Genomic DNA, 20,897 nt, shown 5'->3' with positions numbered 1-20,897 from the left:
AAGATGGGGCAGTTATTTTTGAGTTCTTAAAATGTAAATATAGCAGGAGGAGCCTTACTTTCAGCTTTTTAAGTTTAATTCACAAAACACTTTTTCCATGAGTAAATGTGACTTATTCCCATAAATTAGGAAACAAGTCAGGATTAAGTTATGCCTATTCACAGAGAAGGTACTGTGAATGACCCTTCTTTTGGTTGCTTGGTTGTTGTTTTGTATTGGGATACTTCTGCCATTGTTTTGCTTATTTCGTCATGTTTATCATTTATCATTATTGGTGGTATAATGATTTGGCTTGCTTTGGCCTGCTCTCCTCCACCTTCCCACATGAGGCAGAAAAGAAACTCTTGACATTGCAGAAAAATCTAAATGTGACAAGTCTACCAAGGCTGAGCCTGCTAAGAGCTAACAGAGTGCATCAGACTTTTCTAGGACGATGTAGGGCTAATATGCATCACATGCAAAATATTAGACACAATGCTTTCTGCCCAAATTTGGTTACTATAGTAACCTTTGGTCTCCTTTATATTGATTTCATACACATCTGCTTAACAAATTCCTGTCTCAACTCTTTCAGTCATATCGCCAGATCTTTTTGAGAGATATAAAATTGTGTATATCGAATTCAAGTTAAGGGGCCTACTTGTCTCTTCTGAATCAAGCACTCAGAACTATGCATTTTTGCTAAATGACTCTCCATTGTGATTGAGGTGACAGCCTTATACTTAAAACTCATTGTGCCAACACTGCACATAATTGTAACACTCTCTTGTAGCTGCTAAGTACACTAAAAAAGTTGGGAAGCATGTATGAATTATGATCCTCATCAGTGATAAGTCTACAGACTGAAACAACATGTAGTGGAATGTTTTGTACTGCTTATTACACTTATTATTTGTACAGGATCTTGAGAAATGAATTGAAAGTACATTTTTGCTACCATTATTGTCCTCTCTTGACCATCACAAATCTATATATACAAGCATGCCTTTATCAATGCTTGTTCAATCTTCATTCTGAAACTGTTTGGCTGGTGGACACCAGGCAGCTTGAACTTTGAGCTGTTTCAACCTGGATACCTTCACAGGTGATTAGTGCGCTATACAAATAGACATACCATATCATATTAATATTAAAACAAGGATAATAGTGGGTTGCCAGAATCTCTCTGTAAACATTATTTGTTTTGTAAGCAATGTGCTGAATGATCAAGAGGTGAATGAGTTTGGTTAATGGTGCTCCCTTCATGAATATCATTTTAACTGTCTGCAATAATACAACTATTTTAAAGCTGAAGAAAAATTGTTTTCTCCTAAAATTCAGAAGGCGTCATGAATGCATGGCTTTTTATATGGACAAGTAGAGGAAGAGAACTATTTCATATTTAGGTGTCTGTGTTCAAAGTTTATTCTGATTGCACGGTTAATCAAAATCACAGAAAACATTACAATATGGTTGAGCAGAAGAACATTGGCAGCAGCCAATATGTCACAGACGAGCTAAATAAAAGTGGGAGTGCATGTCGGCCAACAAAAAGAAAAAACCCTCATCTTACATATGGCGAAATTGAAGTGCAATACTAATTAACCATAGGGCCACTCAGATTACCCAGGGGAGAGCTTGCAGACCAGGCAGGGGTCCTAATGCTTTATGACGTAAGCATTTAATATTAAACTTTACTTTCATGGGGTAAACAGTTTTTAGCATTGATGAGGCAATCACTATGAACTTAACAATTCTTGTGGTCAATCAGCATTAGTCAACGATCTGACATTCAATTACAGTAGGCCCTGATGCTCAATTTCCTAATCACTGGAACAGGATAATAGCATCTAAGTGGAGACAAAAAGGGGCACAAACATAAACTGTGTAAAAGTGATTACTGATCAAAACGACAGCCCCTACATGAAGCATCTCTGGTGCCAGTCAGGCAGCCGTACTAGTACGCTTTGAGTGGTAATAACAACTCTTATTATGTGTATCCCTGAATGATCAAGAATAATAGCTTCAATTTAATCTATTTCCAGACTGGACATCAATGCATGTTATTTCAGAAAGAAAAATCTATTTTCGTGTTTACAAAGAACACATAGACCAAAGTAACCAAGCATTTAGCAGCACTTATAAACAAAGAATTTGTGAATGTCCTCAAAATATTTATGAAGTTTTAAAGGCATGTAAGGTAGAATTCTATTCAGCCAATTTAAAGAGTAACCTTATATCAAGAGTCCATTGAGGAGTTCCTACACATACCCACTCCCATTAAAGATTCATCACCTTCTTGGTAAAATCTTTTGTGTAGCCAATGAGGATTGCAATACTCAAGGCACTGTGGGACTGTATGCTCTGGGAGTGTTCACAACTGTTCAGATAATGTCTTCAGATTTTTCACAAATCATTGCACTTTGGCATAAAGGGATTTACTTCACTTTAGTCTGAGGTTGTACACTGTTTTACGGAGCCTATAGCCATGGTGGTATGACACCAGCTTGAAAACAATTTTATGGAAAATGAGTGCATTGTTTATTTGTTTATAGATGTTATAGCAGGTTGTCTAAATTGATTTTTGGAGCAGCGTGATAGGTCTGCAAATAGGACCGTCAATAGTGGGAATTAGAGGGACTTCAGAAACAACTTTGGACAGAAAAGTGGAACACGTTTTCAAACAAAGTGTATAACCATAGTGGAAATTATGTGTCAAGTTGCAAATGATTTCTAACCAATATAATATAATGTTTTTGACATCTACTGACATGTCTGGAAAAAATTTCAATCAGCATCATGGGAGATGCTACTAGAGTACAAGCATTTTTTGGTCCCATTTGGCATTTCTCTATTCTATCATCAGTAGATAGGGAAATGCTTTTCTTTGGCAGCAGGAGTATCCTACTTGTAATCCTAAAACAGATCTCTTTAACAATCACCATTACAAAATCTAAAATGGAAAGGACTCTTCTAATAAGTAAAGGTTTAAGGGGGTTGACCCAAAACTACCAATAGATAAGGAGGCTGTCCAAAGGCCTCTCTCTGTATCTTTTATTTTTGGTGTTGATAACATGAGCTCATACAAACCTATTAATTGTATTCAAAATGCAACTTGCAGGAAGAGAAAGATAACAATATCAGCATTTCTTGTTTTGAAGGACTTCTTTGCTTGTGAAAAGTCATTGTGGACAGTACTCATTTATTTTTCAGTGTATTGCAAAACAAATCCGTTATTCGCCTTGCCAGAATCATGTACAAATAATTAATAATCAGCTTTTTAAATGGTGAGACATTCTAGAAAAATATCTGTAGAAGAAGATTGGACAGCAAGACGATCTGAAGATTGTCTTATAGGCCATGGCCTCTGAAAAGAGATTTGACACCATGGCTAGTGTTCTGTTATGAATCACATTTGAAGTACAAACACTTAAGCAAGCAGTAATTGTTGATTAGTCCTTTAATTGGGTTGCTGGTGCAGTCCTGAATGATGATGGCACTGGGAGTATGACTGTTCACAACGGTTTAAAATAGGAAAGCATGAATTTTCACAACAGGTTAAAATGAGAGATTACAGTAAATATATATGCCCTGACAAAACCTTAATAAGATTTGGCAAAGAGAATAGATCTGGCGTCCCCACCAGCCTTTTAGAAATGTTGTTTTTTATGACGTTTGCAGAACTGTATTGTTTGGGAAGCTGTAGGGCATTTCATGGTATAAAAAAACCATTGCTCAAAGACAAAAATATTTTTAGTCTCAAAAAAATCACACATTACTATAGTACTCCCTGTGATTACAGGGAGCTATATTCTGTGTGGATGTGCTCCTTGAGAAAGAACCGAATGCTGTAAATCATAGTGAAAGCAGGCAATTGCTGAAGTGGGGTGATGAGTTGACCCTTTGTGCATGCTAGAGTAGGTTGGAAACAATGCAAATGACACAATCACAGACAAATGGATGAACTACAGCTGGAAATCTTTATAAGTAACTATGCCACACGCTTAAGTTTAGTAAAATCAAAAGGTCTTGGCTAACACAAACCTAAAAAAAGACAATTATAATGCCCTTCCTTCCAGCCTCTTGCATTTAAGAAAGAAAGGAGGAAGACAAGAAGTAATGAAAGGAGAAAAAAAATAAAAATAATGAAGGAAGGGAAAGATAGCAATGAAACAAAGGAAAGGAAGGAAGAAAGACTGCAAGTAAGAACGAAAAGAAAAAAGAGTAGTAAGATAGAATGAAGGCAAAAAGGAACTAAAGAAGACAAGAAAGAAGAAAAGCAAGAAAGAAACAAACAGAGAATATAGGAAGGCAAAAAAGCAGGAAAGAAGGAAATAAAGAAGTCAAGAAAGAAGGAACAAAGGGGGTTAAGACAGAAAGCAATAGATAATGAAGGCTGGAATGCAAGCAAGGTAGAAAACAAGAAACCAAGAATGAAAGAACAAAACAAGGAAAGAATAAAAGAAAGGAAAATAAAGAACAAGAACGAGAGAAAGAAACCAAGAAAGAAAGAAAAACAGAGGTAATAGAGAAGGAAATAAAGAAAGAATGAAAGCAAGGTAGAAGGAATAAAGCCAAGAAAGAAGGAAAGAAAGAAGATAAAGCAAGAAAAGAGGAATGAAAGCAGGAAAGGAGGAACAAAACAAAAAAAGAGACAGAAAGAAAAATGAAATGAAAGCCAAAAAAAGGAAAGAGGGAAATTAAGAAGGAAAGAGAAAAAGAAAGAATGGAGGAAATAAGGAAAGAATGAAAGAAAACGGACAGCAAGAAAGAAGGAAAGAATGAAATAATTAATGTAAGAAGGAAAGAAAAATGAAAACCTTGAAAGAAGGAATGAAAGAAAAAAGAAAAGCAAAACAGAAGAGATGAATGAATGAAAGAAAAAAGGGAATGAAAGAAAAAAGGAAAGCAAGTTAGAAGAAAAATATGTAAGACGATAGGAAAGCAAAAATAAAGGAATGAAGCAAAAAGGAAAGTAAGTCTGAAAGAGAGAAGAAAGGAAAGAAGGAATAAATAAGTGTTACAAGTGCTGCACACTAAACATGATAAAGGCTGTTTTTCTTCATGGGAAAAGTTTCTTATAGAGTCATTGATGACATTGAGTACAGAGGAAACGTGTTTTGAAGAATTGCTCACTTATTAAATCCAATGTATAATACTGAAGCTTTCAAACCCTTAATACAGAACTGTTTCAAATTGACACAATCTGTTCTGATGTGAAATTCTCTTTGGAGTGTCCCATATTTATCTGAGAAAGTCAGATTTCCCAATAGGAATTTCCAGTAGCATTGGCAGGATACAGGAACTGATAAAACGTGGAATGTGGCCAGTACTCTCATCTGGTATGAGTAGTCCTGCTATAATATCAGACTCTAAACACAAAGGTAACATCAAAGTAATATATTAAAAATAAAAATATTGGTACAGAAGGGAACTAACTTGTGAGTGGATGTGCTCTTTGTGAAAGAGCAAAATGGAGTCACTCAAAGTGAAGTTATCCAGTGACTGAAGTGCTGTATGCTTCAGTGGGCATAAGAAAAATGTAAATCACACACAAATAGACCAGTGGTTAAAGAAACCTGGTTGCTAGCACCTTCAAATAATTATGTTGAACATTTATTTTTTGAAAAAATCAAATGGTCTTGGATAATGCCAGACCTAAAAAGCAGCAAATAACTCTGACCCCTCTGAAGTCTCTCACACCTTCCTGCCTTGCTTCCTAATGGCATTGATATCATAAGCCAGGGTCAGTGGCAGGTTGTCAAAGCAACTTCTCCAGCCATTGTGGCAAGCACATTCTCATTAAAGAGAACTGTAAAAGGTACTTGAAACGCAAAAAAATAAATATCAAAACCATGCAAATCACTAATTACATTCGCTGCTGGAACTAAAATGTCTACTTTCAGTTTATTCAAATGCTGCTTGGGCACAGTCAAGACTTCCAAATTATATTCTATTCTCCTGGATTTATGGACTGCATGGGTACTCAGAAGGGCTTCCCAGTGCTAACTAGCCACAGGACAACTATCATACAGAACCAAACCAGGAAAGACAATGAATGAGTTTACAACTGAAGGAATGAATAGGAAGATATATATATATATATGCAGATGAAATAATAAATGGACGTGAAACCTGACATAAAGAAGATGGGTGAATGAGTGGATGAATAAAAGAGAAGAGCAGAATGTATATGTGGAAACAATGCAACATTTGTGAATTGAAGGGTCGGAAAGAACGCATGTTCCTATATCTAGCTGTGTTTACACATTAGTCTCTTTGGAAGTGTATCTAGGAATGTAATTCAAACTGCCGCCTGCCTCTCTATATATGGAATATAGAGTAATTTTAGTGCTACAGCAAATACAAAGTCAGCAGATTTAAATTGCAGGTATGTATATACATATATATATATTGCTTCTTTTGCACTGTATTATTTGATATTGTATAGCCCTGAAGAAGCAGATGTAGCTGCAAAACATGCTGGCTGTGCCTCTATCATATGCTAATGATTCGTAACTGAGTAAAACTATCTGAATAGAGTTAACTAATCTTGACGAGGACTGAATGCAACTGAATCTTTGCATCAAAAGAAGGGCAACTTTTTGGATACAGTTATTATGTAGAACATGCTGAAATATGAAGCAAAAATGAATCAATTAAAATGTTGTAATATCCTCTGACAGTGGAATAATTTGTGCAGATAGAATCTAGATGAATGCTATGAAACCATTGTGTAGGGAAATTGGACGTAGTGAGTTTTCTGTATCGAATTTTGGAATTTTGAAGAATAAACTTTTTTCTACAACATGAATAACATACTTTTGATATACTTTTTATCTACTAGTCATTGTTTCTCTCCAAAAAAGGATTTTTTTGTTTTGTTTTAACATTTATGAAAGGTGGATTTCTGGTATCATTTGGGTAGAGGTGTGCGGTCCATAATGGTCATTTAAATCCATACTTCTATTACATACATTTTATATCCTACAGTATCTACTTGTTTGGCCATCCTTTCTTGCATTCTGCAGTGGCATGCACTAGTATTATACACAACTCCTAAAAAACAAAAAGTGAAGTAGGAGAACATGGCTATTGTTGCAGTGGACCATCTCTTTATGATGTCGCCATGGCTCTTCCCAATGATTACACCTATGTGGGACGAAATCGAGCACATAAAGACGGCGGGGGAATTGCTATCATCTTCAAGAGAGAATTCTCTTGTAAATGGGAAGACCTAGACTTTCCAAATTGTGAAACAGGCCTGTTTAAATTGACTCTCTCTCCTCAGTTTACCCTGACCGGTGCCCTGATTTACCGCCCGCCAGGCTCAGCTAGTTGCAGGGCTGCTTCATTTCCTGAACTTATCGCCCCTTTTTTAGCACAATCTACCAACTTCACTATTGTTGGGGATTTAAATATCCATTTTAATTCTGTCTCTTGTGCCATTGCTAAACGCCTTATACAGGATCTTGAAGCTTTAGACTTACATCTCCTTAATTCCGACCCTACTCATAAGGCCGGTAATCTTCTAGATCCCATCATTTCCAACTTGACTGGCATCTCCTATCAATCCTCTACCCCGGTTCTCTGGTCAGATCATTTTATTGTTAATTTCTCGATTAAAACGTGCGAAGCTGTTTCCTTCAGGCCAGACCCTCTTCATAAAGCTAGTAGGAACTGGAAACGTCTAGACCTAAATAAATTAAATTCTCTCCTTGCCAATTCCAAACCTTCGGTCTCCAACATGACTATCAAAGAGCTACCTGCTGTTAGATCATGGTTAACTACTGCTTTGGACTCCTGCCTCTCTACCCAAAAAAACAAATCTCAAGTTCATCACCCCCCGGCACCCTGGTTTAATGACTCCCTCCGCCTTGAAAAATCCAACTGCAAAAAACTAGAACGGATTTGGCGTTCAAATTATAACCCTGAGCATAAAGCAAAATACAGGTCCGCTCTTAAAACCTACCATGCGGCATGTGACACCGCTAGAGCTAACTTTGCCAACAGCACCATACTTACAGCTCAAAATAGACCCAAGGCCCTCTTTAAAATAGTCAAGGAGCTCTCAGGTGCTTCTTCTGTTCCTAAGGATCCCTGTCTAGACACGGCCCAGTGTAACGCTCTAGCCAACTTCTTTCTTGAAAAAATTGACAAAATCTATGCCATCTTTAATACTACTCCAGCCGCTTCAACTCACGTTGCTCAAGATCCTTGCAACTCTCCCCCGGTTACTACTCCCCGCTCTTTGCTTACCACCACTCCACTTCACGCTTGGGATCCTATCTCCCCCGCGCTTCTAAAAAAGTATCTCCAGGACATCAAATGTGGTTCCCCCCTTGACCCTCTGCCCCCTCAAGTTCTGAGTTCCCTTGACCCAGCCCTACTTCACATTATTTTGGATGTCCTGAACGCTTCCCTAACAGAAGCGATTGTTCCAAATGAATGGAAGCACGCAATGGTGGTACCATTACTAAAAAAGGGCAACGCAGACCCCAAAAATCCTTCCAATTTTCGCCCTATTTCTTTGCTTTCTTGCTTTTCTAAGATTCTGGAGAAACATGTTAATTCTTTGCTTAACTCCTTTGTTGAATCCACCAATTTTCTTCATAGTTCTCAATCCGGTTTCAGGGCTGGCTTCTCCACTGAAACTACTCTCCTTGGCGTGTCAGAAACCATCAGACGCCAAGTGGATAATGGTGAGACGGTGGCACTCATCCTGCTTGACTTGAGTGCCGCGTTTGACACCGTCTCCCACTCCATCTTATTGTCCACCCTGGAGGCAATCGGTGTCGGTGGTACCGCCCTGGCCTGGATCACTAATTTTCTTTCTGAACGCACGTTTCAAGTTTTTTCTTCCACATCTGTTTCATCTATTCTCCCTTCCTCTCACGGTGTTCCCCAGGGGTCTATCCTTAGTCCCCTTTTCTTTAACCTGTACGTGAGGCCTCTTGCTTTCCTGGCGGAACAGGCTGGCCTCACAATTTATTTCTACGCTGATGACACTCAAGTCATCTACTCTCTTTCCACCAATAAAAACCTCCCCACTTCCTCTCTCCAAGTTGGGCTGAAACATATTTCGGACTGGATGCTGAAGCACAAACTAAAACTAAATGGGGACAAAACAGAGCTGCTCCTGTTTGGCCCAGACACCTCTCTCTGGGTCCCACACCATTGGCCTCCGGAGATGGGTCCTCTACCCATTCCATCGGTGTCTGCCCGCAATCTTGGTGTGATCTTCGACAACCAACTTACTTTCAAACAACACGCTGTGAAAGTCTCAGCCACCTGTACTACCATCATCAGGTGGCTGAGAAAGATCACCTGGATGCTGCCTGCGGACACCTTGAGGACTGTAGTCCAGGCTCTTGTCATCTCACGCCTGGACTATGGAAACATCCTGCTCCTAGGTGCCGCTAAAGAGGTAATCAAGAAGTACCAGGTGGTACAGAATATGGCTGTCCGCCTGATCTGTCACCTTCCTGCCAGATCCTCAGTCACTCACCATATGCGGAATCTGCACTGGTTGCGGATTGAAAGCAGAGTCAACTTCAAAGCACTCTGCTACATGCACAAAATCATGACTGGTAGAGCCCCTCGCTATCTCTCTGCTCTGGTGCAGCAATATATCCCCCCCCCCGCACACTTAGGTCCTCGACGCAGAATAAATGTAAGATTCCGCGCACCAACAGAGCCAAGATGGGAGGACGCTCGTTTTCCCTGCTGGCCCCATCCTCATGGAATTCTCTTCCTCAATCCCTGCGCACTGAATTGTGCTTTATGAAATTCCGTAAGGGAATAAAAACTTGGCTCTTTAACAACTAATATTACGTTCTTATGCTCCTCCCTCCCTCTCACCGTTCAGTTTGCCCTAGCGCCGGGAAACCTCCGGGTAGCTGCGCGCTCAATAAATTATAAAATAAATAAATGGCACACAAATAAAAGACAACTTATACAGGGATTCGTTTAGTGTAGGTGATAGTAGAACAAGTAGAATAATATACTTTTGCAATTGTCAAAAGATTGCTTTGAGTTCAAGAGGAAGTTTCAAAAGAAAAGAAGGTGTTCTGAGAAATGATAAAAAACACGGAATGCCATTAGTTATGGTTCATCTTTATTATACTATAGTAACTTAAACCTTTGTTTTTGTAGCGACAAATATAAATTTGAATATAACTATATATATATATATATATACAACACCTTAAATGAGAGTCTGACAAAACATCCCAGTATAACATACAGGAAAACCTCCTCCCTGAGAGACATCCTAACACAAAGTCATCTAGTAGTGCGGGAGGAGAAAAAACAGAGATGGCTCACAACACCTGGCTTCTGGAAATGCCATAAATGTAAAGCCTGTGAACATGGGGTGAATATCAAATCTTATCTACTACAAGATGGCAGAAAAGAAACCATTTATGACCATATCACATGTGATTCTAAGTGTGTAATTTACAGACTTCAATGCCCTTGTGGCAAATACTACATTGGGAGCACTGTAAATAAACTCAAATTGAGAATACTACAACATCTAAGGGCGATAAAAAACAAGGACCCGTGTTACCCAATGGCCACACACTTTGCACAACACCATCAGAGTGACACCACCCTTTTGAAATATTCTGGAATAAAACTGTGCAAACTTCCAGAACGAGGCGGTGACCAGTTACAATTACTAAGACGCCTAGAATCGAGAATGATACTCAGTATGGGAACTGAAGCACCGTTTGGTCATAATTTGGACGCCGAACTGTATGTACATTTGTGATTTGACCTCCTGATCCAAGATAATTTAATAACACTTTGATTTCAAACCTGTGGAAACCCTTAAGAGTATGGAAAATGTTGTCCCTTAATACTGGAATGTGTACATGTTATGATTAATTGACTCTGAACCGGTAAATCATTTAGAATCCTAACATCCCCTTCTGAGAAGATAATGAATGGAAAGGAATGATGGTTGGTAGTTCAATAATAGTTGGATGTTTAGAAGAGAAAAGGCTGGGAATATAAGTACTTCACATGAACTATGGTTGTTTGCACAGCAAGGTTGGTCGAGATGGTACATCAAGCTATATACGATAGGTCATGTGATACCTTGATAATGACGTGTTATACTGTCTTGAAATTCAATCCTGGAGATATACTGTAGATACTTTATTGTGAACTTTGCAACAACCTATTTAGCGTAAAGACCTAAATTCTCTTCTAGTAAAAACTTTAGAAACTGATTGTTTCTCTAGAAACTATAACCATCTTTAACTCAAAGTGATCCTCCAAATTAACATTCTTATAGGGGATGGATCTAAATGTAAATAAGGATTTTTGTATATACTTTATTTTATAGAAAATCTACGGTTCTTTACAAAGGGGTACTTTACACTAAACTTGCGCACCACATGTAAGAACCAGACCATGAAACCTGATAATACTTTATTTTGAATGTTTGGTCAAAAAACTTTGTTGTACTTTACGTTGATTGTACATAGTTATGTATATACCTTTACAATTATATGCGCAGTGATATGTAAAACAGACCATGGAATGCTATAATACTTTATTTTCATATGGTCTTGGACTTTTGACTAATGTACTTTACGTTGATTGTACATATTTGTGTATATACCTTTTTACATGTACTTGCCATGTATATACACTATGCTGGGTTGGGTTGGTCTAGAAAACCATGGAAATGGTAGAGGGTACTTACACTATTTGCACTATATAAGTAAGGTCTAGACCCAGGGACTCTATGGTCCAGTGGAAGGCAGGAGCCGAAACGCGTAGACCGTCCATTTGATGCACGTTATTTTTTGCACTGGTGTGTAAATAAAGCGCTGAAATCCATCTGTTGCTGTGCCGTGGTCTTTATTCTACCGAACGTGGAAAGAAGAAATCTGTGGATATATATATATATATATATATTTTTTTTTTATGACTCCATTACTCAAGTCTCCAATGTAGACAGGAATCAGAAACTGCACCGCAGGGCTGAAATTCTTTAAATGTTATTATTGATTCACCAGTGCATCTCACAAGGGACAGTCGGCACATTTTGGAACTTGCCTTCCATAGGACCATAAAGTCGAGCCATCTTGCTTGTCCTCTTTCTAGTGCCCATGAACTAAGTCCATCATACATTTTTACATGTATTTAAAACAACTAGACCACACATTGTTATTTTCTTTGACAAGTAATGTCTGCCATGTTTACATTAGAATTTTATGTAAAGTACATTAATTTACAATATAAAACTTGACTTCAACTTTACAAGCCTTGCAGAAAGTTGGCACGGGCAACCTAATTTTGCTTATTTCTTATTTAATGTTTTAAATTATTTCATCTCTATCTCAATTCCAAATCACAGTAAAGTACTATTGATGATAAAGAAATTCTTATACAGAGCAACTATATTTGTTGACGTTCATGTTTAGCAAATTGCAATACAGTACGTCTTATGTAAAAAGAGAGGTGGGGAGGAAAAGAAGAACAAGAAATGGAAGAGAGGAAAGAGGAAGGTAAAGATGATGGTAGGGATGGATTGCAATCGGGGTAATTCATGAATTTAATTCAGAGAAGCAGCATTTATCAATCTGACGTGCAAATGCATTAGCAGCTGAGTTGTGCAAAAGAGGAAGGGAAGGTTGATAGTAGTGATATAGTGAAATCGGAGTAATTCATAAATCTTATTTAAAGAAGCATCATTTTTCAATCTAAAGTGGAAATTCATTAGCAGCTACGTTGTGCAAAATGTAGGCAACAATAAAGCACCTAGAAAACAATCCTCAAACGATATTTCCTATGTCAATTTTAAGCAGCAAAATATCATGATGTAAACTGTGCATGCATTAATACAATACAATTTTAAATAACAACTCAGTCTAGCATATTATAAAATGCAAATGGATCAGCAGCTTCTATATTTTGCATTTTATGATTTCTTGAGAATGTGTACAATGCAAAATTATACAAATAAGAATTTACTATACGGAGGAGCTACGCTAGCAAACAAGATGGCTGCTTAGGCTCCCGGCTCCGCCTACCTCCGTCTCCTGCCAGAAGATCCTGTCATTAATCCTGTGTTTATGCCCGACCTCCGTCTGGTTGAACCGGCGTACAGTCTGATGGTGCATTCCCAAGAATTTTACTGGCTTGATTGATGGAGTTACGTCGTGTTTCAGTTTGCGGCCTAGCCCAGCTTGTTAGCCGGGGCCTCGAGTACTGGCCCAGCTGGGTTACAGTTGAACAACATCGGCCGTGGGAGCTAGGCAAGGTCCGGTCTATCGCTGTGAAGGTTGTCTTTGCCCGATTTTGATGGCGGTCATCTGAGCTGGTTAAAATCGAAGGATGGGTGACGAGGCACAACTGAGGCTGTGGGCGGAGGTCCCTGACCCGGAGACCCAGTTTGCTACCCGCCGGTGTTCGTTGGGCCGGGAGCTTCGCCTGTGTAGCGGAGTGCAGATCGCTGCCGTGGTGAACGATAAGTTGACCTCCGCTGCTGTCCGTTCCGCTCTTGCCTGCTCCCCCGAAAAGACTAGGCTCTCATGGGGAACTGAATATGGTCAATACCGAGAGAGGAGAGGTGGGACGGGCGGAGTGTGAACCGTCGCTGAGGATTGTACTGGCAGCCATTGAGGTACTTCATTCGTAGGTGGAAGCCCGTGTCCACAAAATGATTGCTGGTACGTTTGAGACAGGGCGTATGAAACCGGACTCTGCTCCATTGCAAGAATTAAAGCGAGCTAAGATTCCCACGATGGTCATTTTAACGGAGGATGTGGGCCCCGTGCAGCGAGAGGTGTCGAAGCCTCTGGTCAGTGTGCTGGTTGAAAACCGCGAGCTTGGTGTTTTGAACGGATCACTAAGCCTAACATCGCTGCTGACTATGGGAGGACTAATCGATGCTCCCTTTCCGGAGACTCCTGTTGGGAACTGCGTCTTTCCCCTCCCTGGCAGTTTCACTACGATTGCGGAGGAAACAACGTTGGGAGTTAATGTTGGTGAGGAGGATCTTCAGTGCTGATGGGGTTCTCAATGACTTAACATCTTTCATTCGTCTCAGGATGAACTTTGCTGAACTTTTTCGCACTGTGACCTGCGGAGGCGGCGGTTCGACCGGAAGGGGTTCGCACGACTGATCGGAAGGGCCAAGGATGAGACTGATTGGCTGGGTTTGATATCGTGGCCCCAATGAATGTGGGATTTGCTACCGTTGTGCTTACAGGAGGTTGGGCGGTGTCAACAGATTCCCCTGTTTTGCTCTGTATGGGCTTCCCTATAGATTTGTGGTTCCATTACAAGGGATGCTTGGTTCTGGCGGGGGGAGGGGGGACCGGGGGCACATACGACGGTGCCCTCCTCCATTTTCTACTTTTAGTATTTAGTAAGATGGGGCGACAGGCACACTGCTAGTTGGGGTTAGGCGGAAGCCATATGCAGGGGTGCAGGGTGGGGGGAAGGGGTTTTTGTATTGTATATTCTTTTTCTTTTATTTCTTTCTATTAGCTTCCCTTTTTTTGATAAGTAAATATTTGTGAATCATCCTGATTTTGATTATATTCCAGTATCTGGGGGCCAGAATTCTTTTACTATCCTGATTCTAGGGGGTGACGGACTCTGAGGACTTGCGCTCAAGTTATGTTGTTGATTGTACTGTTTAAAACGCTGCCTCGTCATCACTAGCGTAGGTTCTCTCGATCCACATCTATCCTGTTAATCGTACCTGTTCACCTTATTATTATGATTGAATGTATGGCACCCAATATGTCCTTTTCTTTTTTTTTTTTGAAATAATAAAAAGATGTATAAAAAAAATAATTTACTATACAAAGATAGTTCCTAATTCTCAAGAGATCTGAAATCATTTTCTACAGTGCATATGCATCAAAATATATATGTACATAAATATATATATATATATATTAACTGAAAAATCCAAGGTATTGATATAGTTAGGCGAAATGTTCAGTAATAATATAAACTTTTAAACCCTAAAAGCAACTGAAATTCACCAGTTATAGTTATCTCAAACTACTATAACTCGTGCCCTAAAGGTAGCTATAACTAGTGAACCGCCATGCACAGTTTTCTCATCACTCATTACATTGCCAACGTTACAGTGTTATTATCAATGATGTCATAAGTGCTGTAATATGTGAGGTAATTATCAGTGCATGGCGAGGGCGTGAGTTATACTTACCTTAGTGCACAAGTTATAGTTTCTTGAGATAACTAGAACTGGTGAATTTCAGTGGTTTTTAGAATTTAAAACATTATGTTGTTACTGAACATTTCACATAACTATAACGTAAATCTAATCTTTGTTTTTTTTAGTGAATTTCAAGTGTTTTTTTTATCATAGAGTAATGAGTTACCATATGTGGTGTCAACCCCCCGCTTGTGGCCAATCCCCCTCCGCCCGCATGGAGTCAAGACCATGTTGCGATCCACGTGAGCCATGTGGGCCTTCTACCCGGGCCTTAGTAGGCCCTGGGGACCCCATCACAGAAAGCCATTTTTGTAAAGTGGAGGGGGAGCCTCATCAGGTCCTGGGTCCCTATCTCCCAGGACCATGGCCATAGAATGAGGCCAGTGTCACAGGCAGCCCTTCTCAAGTGTAAGCTTTACTTACACTGCTGATCTGAACTCTAAAACCATTCTGCAGCACCTCTCACTACGAAAACAGACCGAGAGGAATAAATATGTATTGCATCATTAAGTGGCACTTCCGAAGGGGTCCAGATCGGATACGAAGAAAGTTTCAACAGTTGTTTGTCTTGTAAACCACAATGCAGCTGACATAGGGCAAAACAGTAGAGCTGACAAGGAATGAACTGCAGCAGATGCACATTGGCAGCAGAATGAGAGATGGCAATATAGCTCCCATAAGAAGCCTTACTTATTTATTTGTTTTTATTTATTTATTTATAAAGCACTCGAATCACCCCATCAGAGGTATCTCCGCGCTATGAAAGCCATTGCTAACCAAGGAGAGATGAATCAGAACAGTGTGGTTTTCACCAGATTTCTAAAAACCAGGAAGTTAGCGCATTGGCATAAATGAATGGGGAGTTGGTTCCAGTAGAGTGGAGCTAGGTGGGAGAAGTATTTGCCGCCCATGGAACCTTTTTAAAATGTGGGATATGGAGAAGAGCTTTGGACCCTGACCGGAGGGGCCTAGATGAAATATATCTGGCCAACTTATCTGACAGATAGCTAGGACCCAGATTGTTTAAATATTTGTAAACATTACAACAGATCTTAAATTGAATCCTCTTCCGCACCAGAAGCCAGTGCAGTTTTTGGAGTAGAGGCAGAGAAGCTGTTCTGGGAGGGGCATTGGTCACCAAGCGGGCCACAGTGTTCTGGACTACCTGTAGTGTTTTTTATGGAGGTTTTCTTAGCTAAAATCAGCAAAGCATTGCAGGAGTCCAGGCGGCTTAAGACTAATGCCTGGATCAGGGTTTTCCACATAGTGGCAGGAGAGGAAAGACTCTACGAAGGAGACTGAGTGTGTGAAAGCATGCCCCAGCAGTAGTGGAGGTATGCTTCCCCAGTGTTAATTTTTGATCTAGGCCCTGATCTCTGTACTGGCGTGAATGTATGACATTGTTCTGCATTCTGTCCAACAATTGATCTTTTTGCATTTGTCACCCTGAGTGGGACGGGTATGCCCAGACGTGGGTCCCGTGCTCTCCATGCCACTGGAGGCAAGCTAGCGTGGCTGATGAGGGGTGAAACCCCCAAACCAGTCCTAGGATGCTTATTCCCAGTCCAGGGAGGACCTGACCTGGCCTGGCAGTTCGGGCTGGACTGTTCCCATAGAGAGCAGGGTCAAGACTAATTTGCATATGGCTCGTTTAAAATCATAAGACATGGGAGCAAAGAAACAATTGATTAAGGCCCAGATCTCTGTACTGGGGTGAATGTATGCCATTATTCTGCATTCTGTCCATCAATTGTTCTTTTTGCATTTGTTTCCCCGAGTGGGACGGGTATGTCCAGACATGGGTACTGTGCTCTCCATGCCACTGGAGTTAAGCTAGCCTGGCTGATATGGGGTGAAACCCCAAAACCGGTCCTAGGATGCTTGGTTCTAGACCAGGCAGGACTTGGCTTGGCAGTTCGGGATGGACTGTTTCCTCAGGAAGCAGGGCCAAGACTGATTTACATATGGCTGGGTTCAAACTGAAATGGCAAGGGGAGCAAAACACATGGATTTAGGCCCAGCTCTCTGTACCGAGGTGAATGTATGACATTGATCTGCATTCTGTCCATCAATTGTTCTTTTTGCATTTGTCACCCAGAGTGGGACTGGTAGGCCCAGATGTGGTTCCCATGCTCTCCATGCCACTGGAGTCAAGCTAGCCTGGCTGATGAGGGGTGAAACCCAAAAATCGGTCCTAGGAGGCTTGTTTCCATTCCAGAGAGTACCTAGCCTGGCAGTTCAGGCTGGACTGTTCACATAGGAAGCAGGATCAAGACTGATTTGCATATGGCTAGGTTCAAACTGAAATGGCATGGGGAGCAAAAAACAATGGTTTAGGCCTATATCTCTGTACTGGGGTGAATGTATGACATTGTTCTGCATTCTGTCCATCAATTGTTCTTTTGGCATCTACTTCATGGCACCGAAAAGAAGCAGGTTTAAGGCAGTTGGTGAAAGGGATAAAATGTCGTCACTCAACCTGAGGGAAGTCAGTGGCTGAAGTGGGCTGATCTACTGCTCCATGCTATATGCAGAAGTGGGCGTTAGCAAAATCTGAATGACAGTTGAACAGACCTATGGTTGAAGAAGGCTGAGAGCCCTTCTGCTATATATATATGAACAAATTCCCCTCGTTTTAGCAAAAGATGATATTGGCACACCTGTGGATTTTTTACTGTGGTTTATGTAACTGTGAGCAACTCAAACATCTACGCGTTTCGGCTGCCAGACACAGCCTTGTTCACGATGGTGAGCATCAAACATTTTTACATTTGAATACATGTTTACATTTAGACATAGAAAGTGGACAGCTTTCGTGAGTTACACACACAATGTTGAATAAACATGGGAGTCATCTTAGAACATGTTTAAAACTGGTCTTCCAAAGCTTTCCTCCTTAAAAAAAAACCATTATATCTGTTTAATTAAAAGTCTTTGCATAAAAGCTTTAAAAACCTTTGCATTTGCGGTTTTGGAGAAGCTTTGTATTTCTGGGAGTATCTGCCTACAAACACATGAGGATATTTGCATATCTCTTCTCATGACGCTTGAAAATAAGGGCTGGTACAAGCGTGATTTAAGGAGGTACTAGGGAACGAACCCTATTTAATGTGGGTGTATGGGAACGATATGCATACAAAAGACATTACAGTCAAAACAGTTTTCACCTATAGAAAAATCTGCAGACATGCAACTTATAAATAAAAACACAGACAGAAAAATACCACTGTTAAGAGTATTTCAGGGATAATTCTGAGATTGATATTACAAACAAGAAAGTTGGGAAATGTATTCTTCAAATTTATGAGTAATCACTTGAGAGCAAATGCAAATTATGATAGTTGACCTTGCAAAAACATCACTTAAAACTTACATTTTACCAGTGTCAGCTTTCCGACAACCATAGACTTCACCAAACCCTCCTCGGCCAATTATTCGATGGACACTAAAGTCGTTCATTGTTAACTGTGGAATAAAAATGATAAATCAACTCTTTAATTGCCATATTCAGAATTAAAAAAATGTTACGTAATTGCTGCTGCGGTTTTGAGGTGCAAAAAACAAGGCAATTCCTTAATTCCAGTCCAAGACACTTTTTTTTTTTTAGAGTTTTATTATATAGCGCGAACTAGACCCGAAGATATCGGTATCAGAGCGCTTTACACAGCACCAGTTTCGTTACATGAGTACACATTCATTTTTGTTAGGCACGGGGAGATGGAGTGATTTGCCCAAAATCACAGGATGTTGAGCGTCGTTGCCGAGACTCGAACCCAGTTCCCTAGCTTCGACGTCGACCACGCTAGCCATAAGGTTACATCCTCTCCCCAAGCTTGATACCATAAAAAAGTAAAGTGTCATATACATTTTCATTTGGTAACAGTGAAACACTGTACACGGAAGAGATTTTTCAGTGAGTGCCTATGAATAGGCAAATTACTTCATCCAGACAGTAAGGTAGGCACATCAACATAATTTATTTCCAGTCTTTGAAATATCCAATTTAAGGAATCAATTCATTTTCAACTTGGGCTCTGCAAATGGTTTTACTACTTGAAACATTTGTCACTGGACTGGAAAGGAACCATGTACTTCACAGCAAATGAAACATGATTTTAATAAAGCTCTCTTCAAGTGAAAGCGAGTTATGCTGTTTGATAGTATTATATATTTCATGGTTCGCTTTTTAAGACACATTAATTGCAGCATAGAAAAAGTACACAAACTATTACATATATTTTTCATATTAAACAGTCATAATTTACTAAACGTAGTTTACTTATCATAAACAGAATGTTCGGATTCAAACATTAAAACATATAACATTGTAACAAGTAATCTTCCAGAGAGGATCATCACTCTATGGATATTTCTGCCAACTGGGATTTTTATTTTTATATAAAACAAGACGGACACCTATCTACATCTGGGTCACAGTACATAAAAAAGAACTGCTGTCCACTGCTCCACCGCAACACAAAAAAGCAGCCAAAAAATAGGTAAGTAGGGAAAAGACAAAAAAAAGCGATAAAACCACTGGGAAAACACCTGCACCTACACTGTGTTGATGTTTGTCCCACAGTGAAAAAGCAGCAAACTGGAATTACTATTTCAGGGTCAATATTGAGGGGCAAGTTACGAGTCTGGACAGCCGGACCCGTAGTGGAACGGCGGTGGCGTCCCAGACACCGCCACACCAGCGGTCTGACCACCCAATTACGACTTGGGCAGTTGGACTGTAATTGGACCACTGGCTCCGCCAGGGAACTGCCATACCCGGTTGGTGGCCTTGGCGGTCAGGGGCTATGTAATATGCAGGTGGTGCAGCTGCAGAACCACCATGCATATTACAAGTTTCGGGCCGGCCAGCAGATTCATGAAGGTCTTTCCTCCATGAAAAGGCTGGCAGTGCTGAAAAAAGGGGCCCTCTGCCCCCTCATCCTGGGGATGCCATCAGGGGGGCACAACATGTGCCCCCCCCCCATGAGCATGCACTAAGGTTCCTGCACAGCATAGAATTTCAAGTCAATGCCGTGAAGGAACCCCGTGTGCCTCTTTCAAAAGCACTGCTGCTTTAGAAAGACACACCGCCTGCCTGCCAGACCAAAAAGTGGTTGTAGTTTGGCAGGCAGCAGTGACCTTTGGCGGAGCGGTGGCGAGGCGGTTGACAAACCTGCGCTACCGCTCCACCATGTCATATTTTGGCCCTAAGGGGTGACGAGGGGCAGCCGCACTGGCACTGCCCAGGTTACACTGCATGTTTTCTTGTGATCTCTTACCCACAGGTGGCAAGAAAGCACCATGAGCAGGTGATAAACAGGGCTGTAAGAATTGTGCTAGACTTCTTTGTTCACACATCTATCACTAGGACCTTTAAGGTTGTCAATCGCCAAGGGAGGCATGAGAAGATACACCTCCCACCTCTTTCCTCTCCTTTCGTTCCTCAGCAGCCACTTGTTTGCTACAGGCAGACAAGTTGAGAGGTAAAGGACTGGAGCGTTATGTTCTTCCATGTCAGATGGAAGAAAAGGAAACAATCCTGTGAGCGTGGCACCACCATCCGACATCAGGCCATTTGCTGCAATTTTGCCTCCCATTTCCCACCCACCTAAAAGCTCTTTGTGGATGACAAACTTCCATGGGCGTTGCATATGCATCAAGCTGTGGTATGCAGGTGAGTGCATACCTCCTCCAGGGGGCAGAC

At 40.5% G+C, this 20,897-nt stretch overlaps 1 protein-coding gene across 2 annotated transcripts in view; it reads right to left on the bottom strand.

Moving 5' to 3' along the window:
- GRK3 (G protein-coupled receptor kinase 3) overlaps nucleotides 1-20,897 on the bottom strand; it is a 1,062,914-nt gene that overhangs the window by 319,106 nt on the left and 722,911 nt on the right. For both annotated transcript variants that reach the window (XM_086943135.1, XM_086943134.1), the window contains exon 8: nucleotides 18,567-18,658. In XM_086943135.1, the coding sequence (XP_086799261.1) occupies nucleotides 18,567-18,658 (92 nt within the window). The remainder of the gene's footprint in view (nucleotides 1-18,566; nucleotides 18,659-20,897) is intronic.

The sequence above is a fragment of the Lissotriton vulgaris genome, chromosome 11, assembly GCF_964263255.1.
Source record: "Lissotriton vulgaris chromosome 11, aLisVul1.2, whole genome shotgun sequence".
Classification (NCBI taxonomy): domain Eukaryota; kingdom Metazoa; phylum Chordata; class Amphibia; order Caudata; family Salamandridae; genus Lissotriton; species Lissotriton vulgaris.
This window is presented reverse-complemented; position numbering and strand designations above follow the sequence as displayed.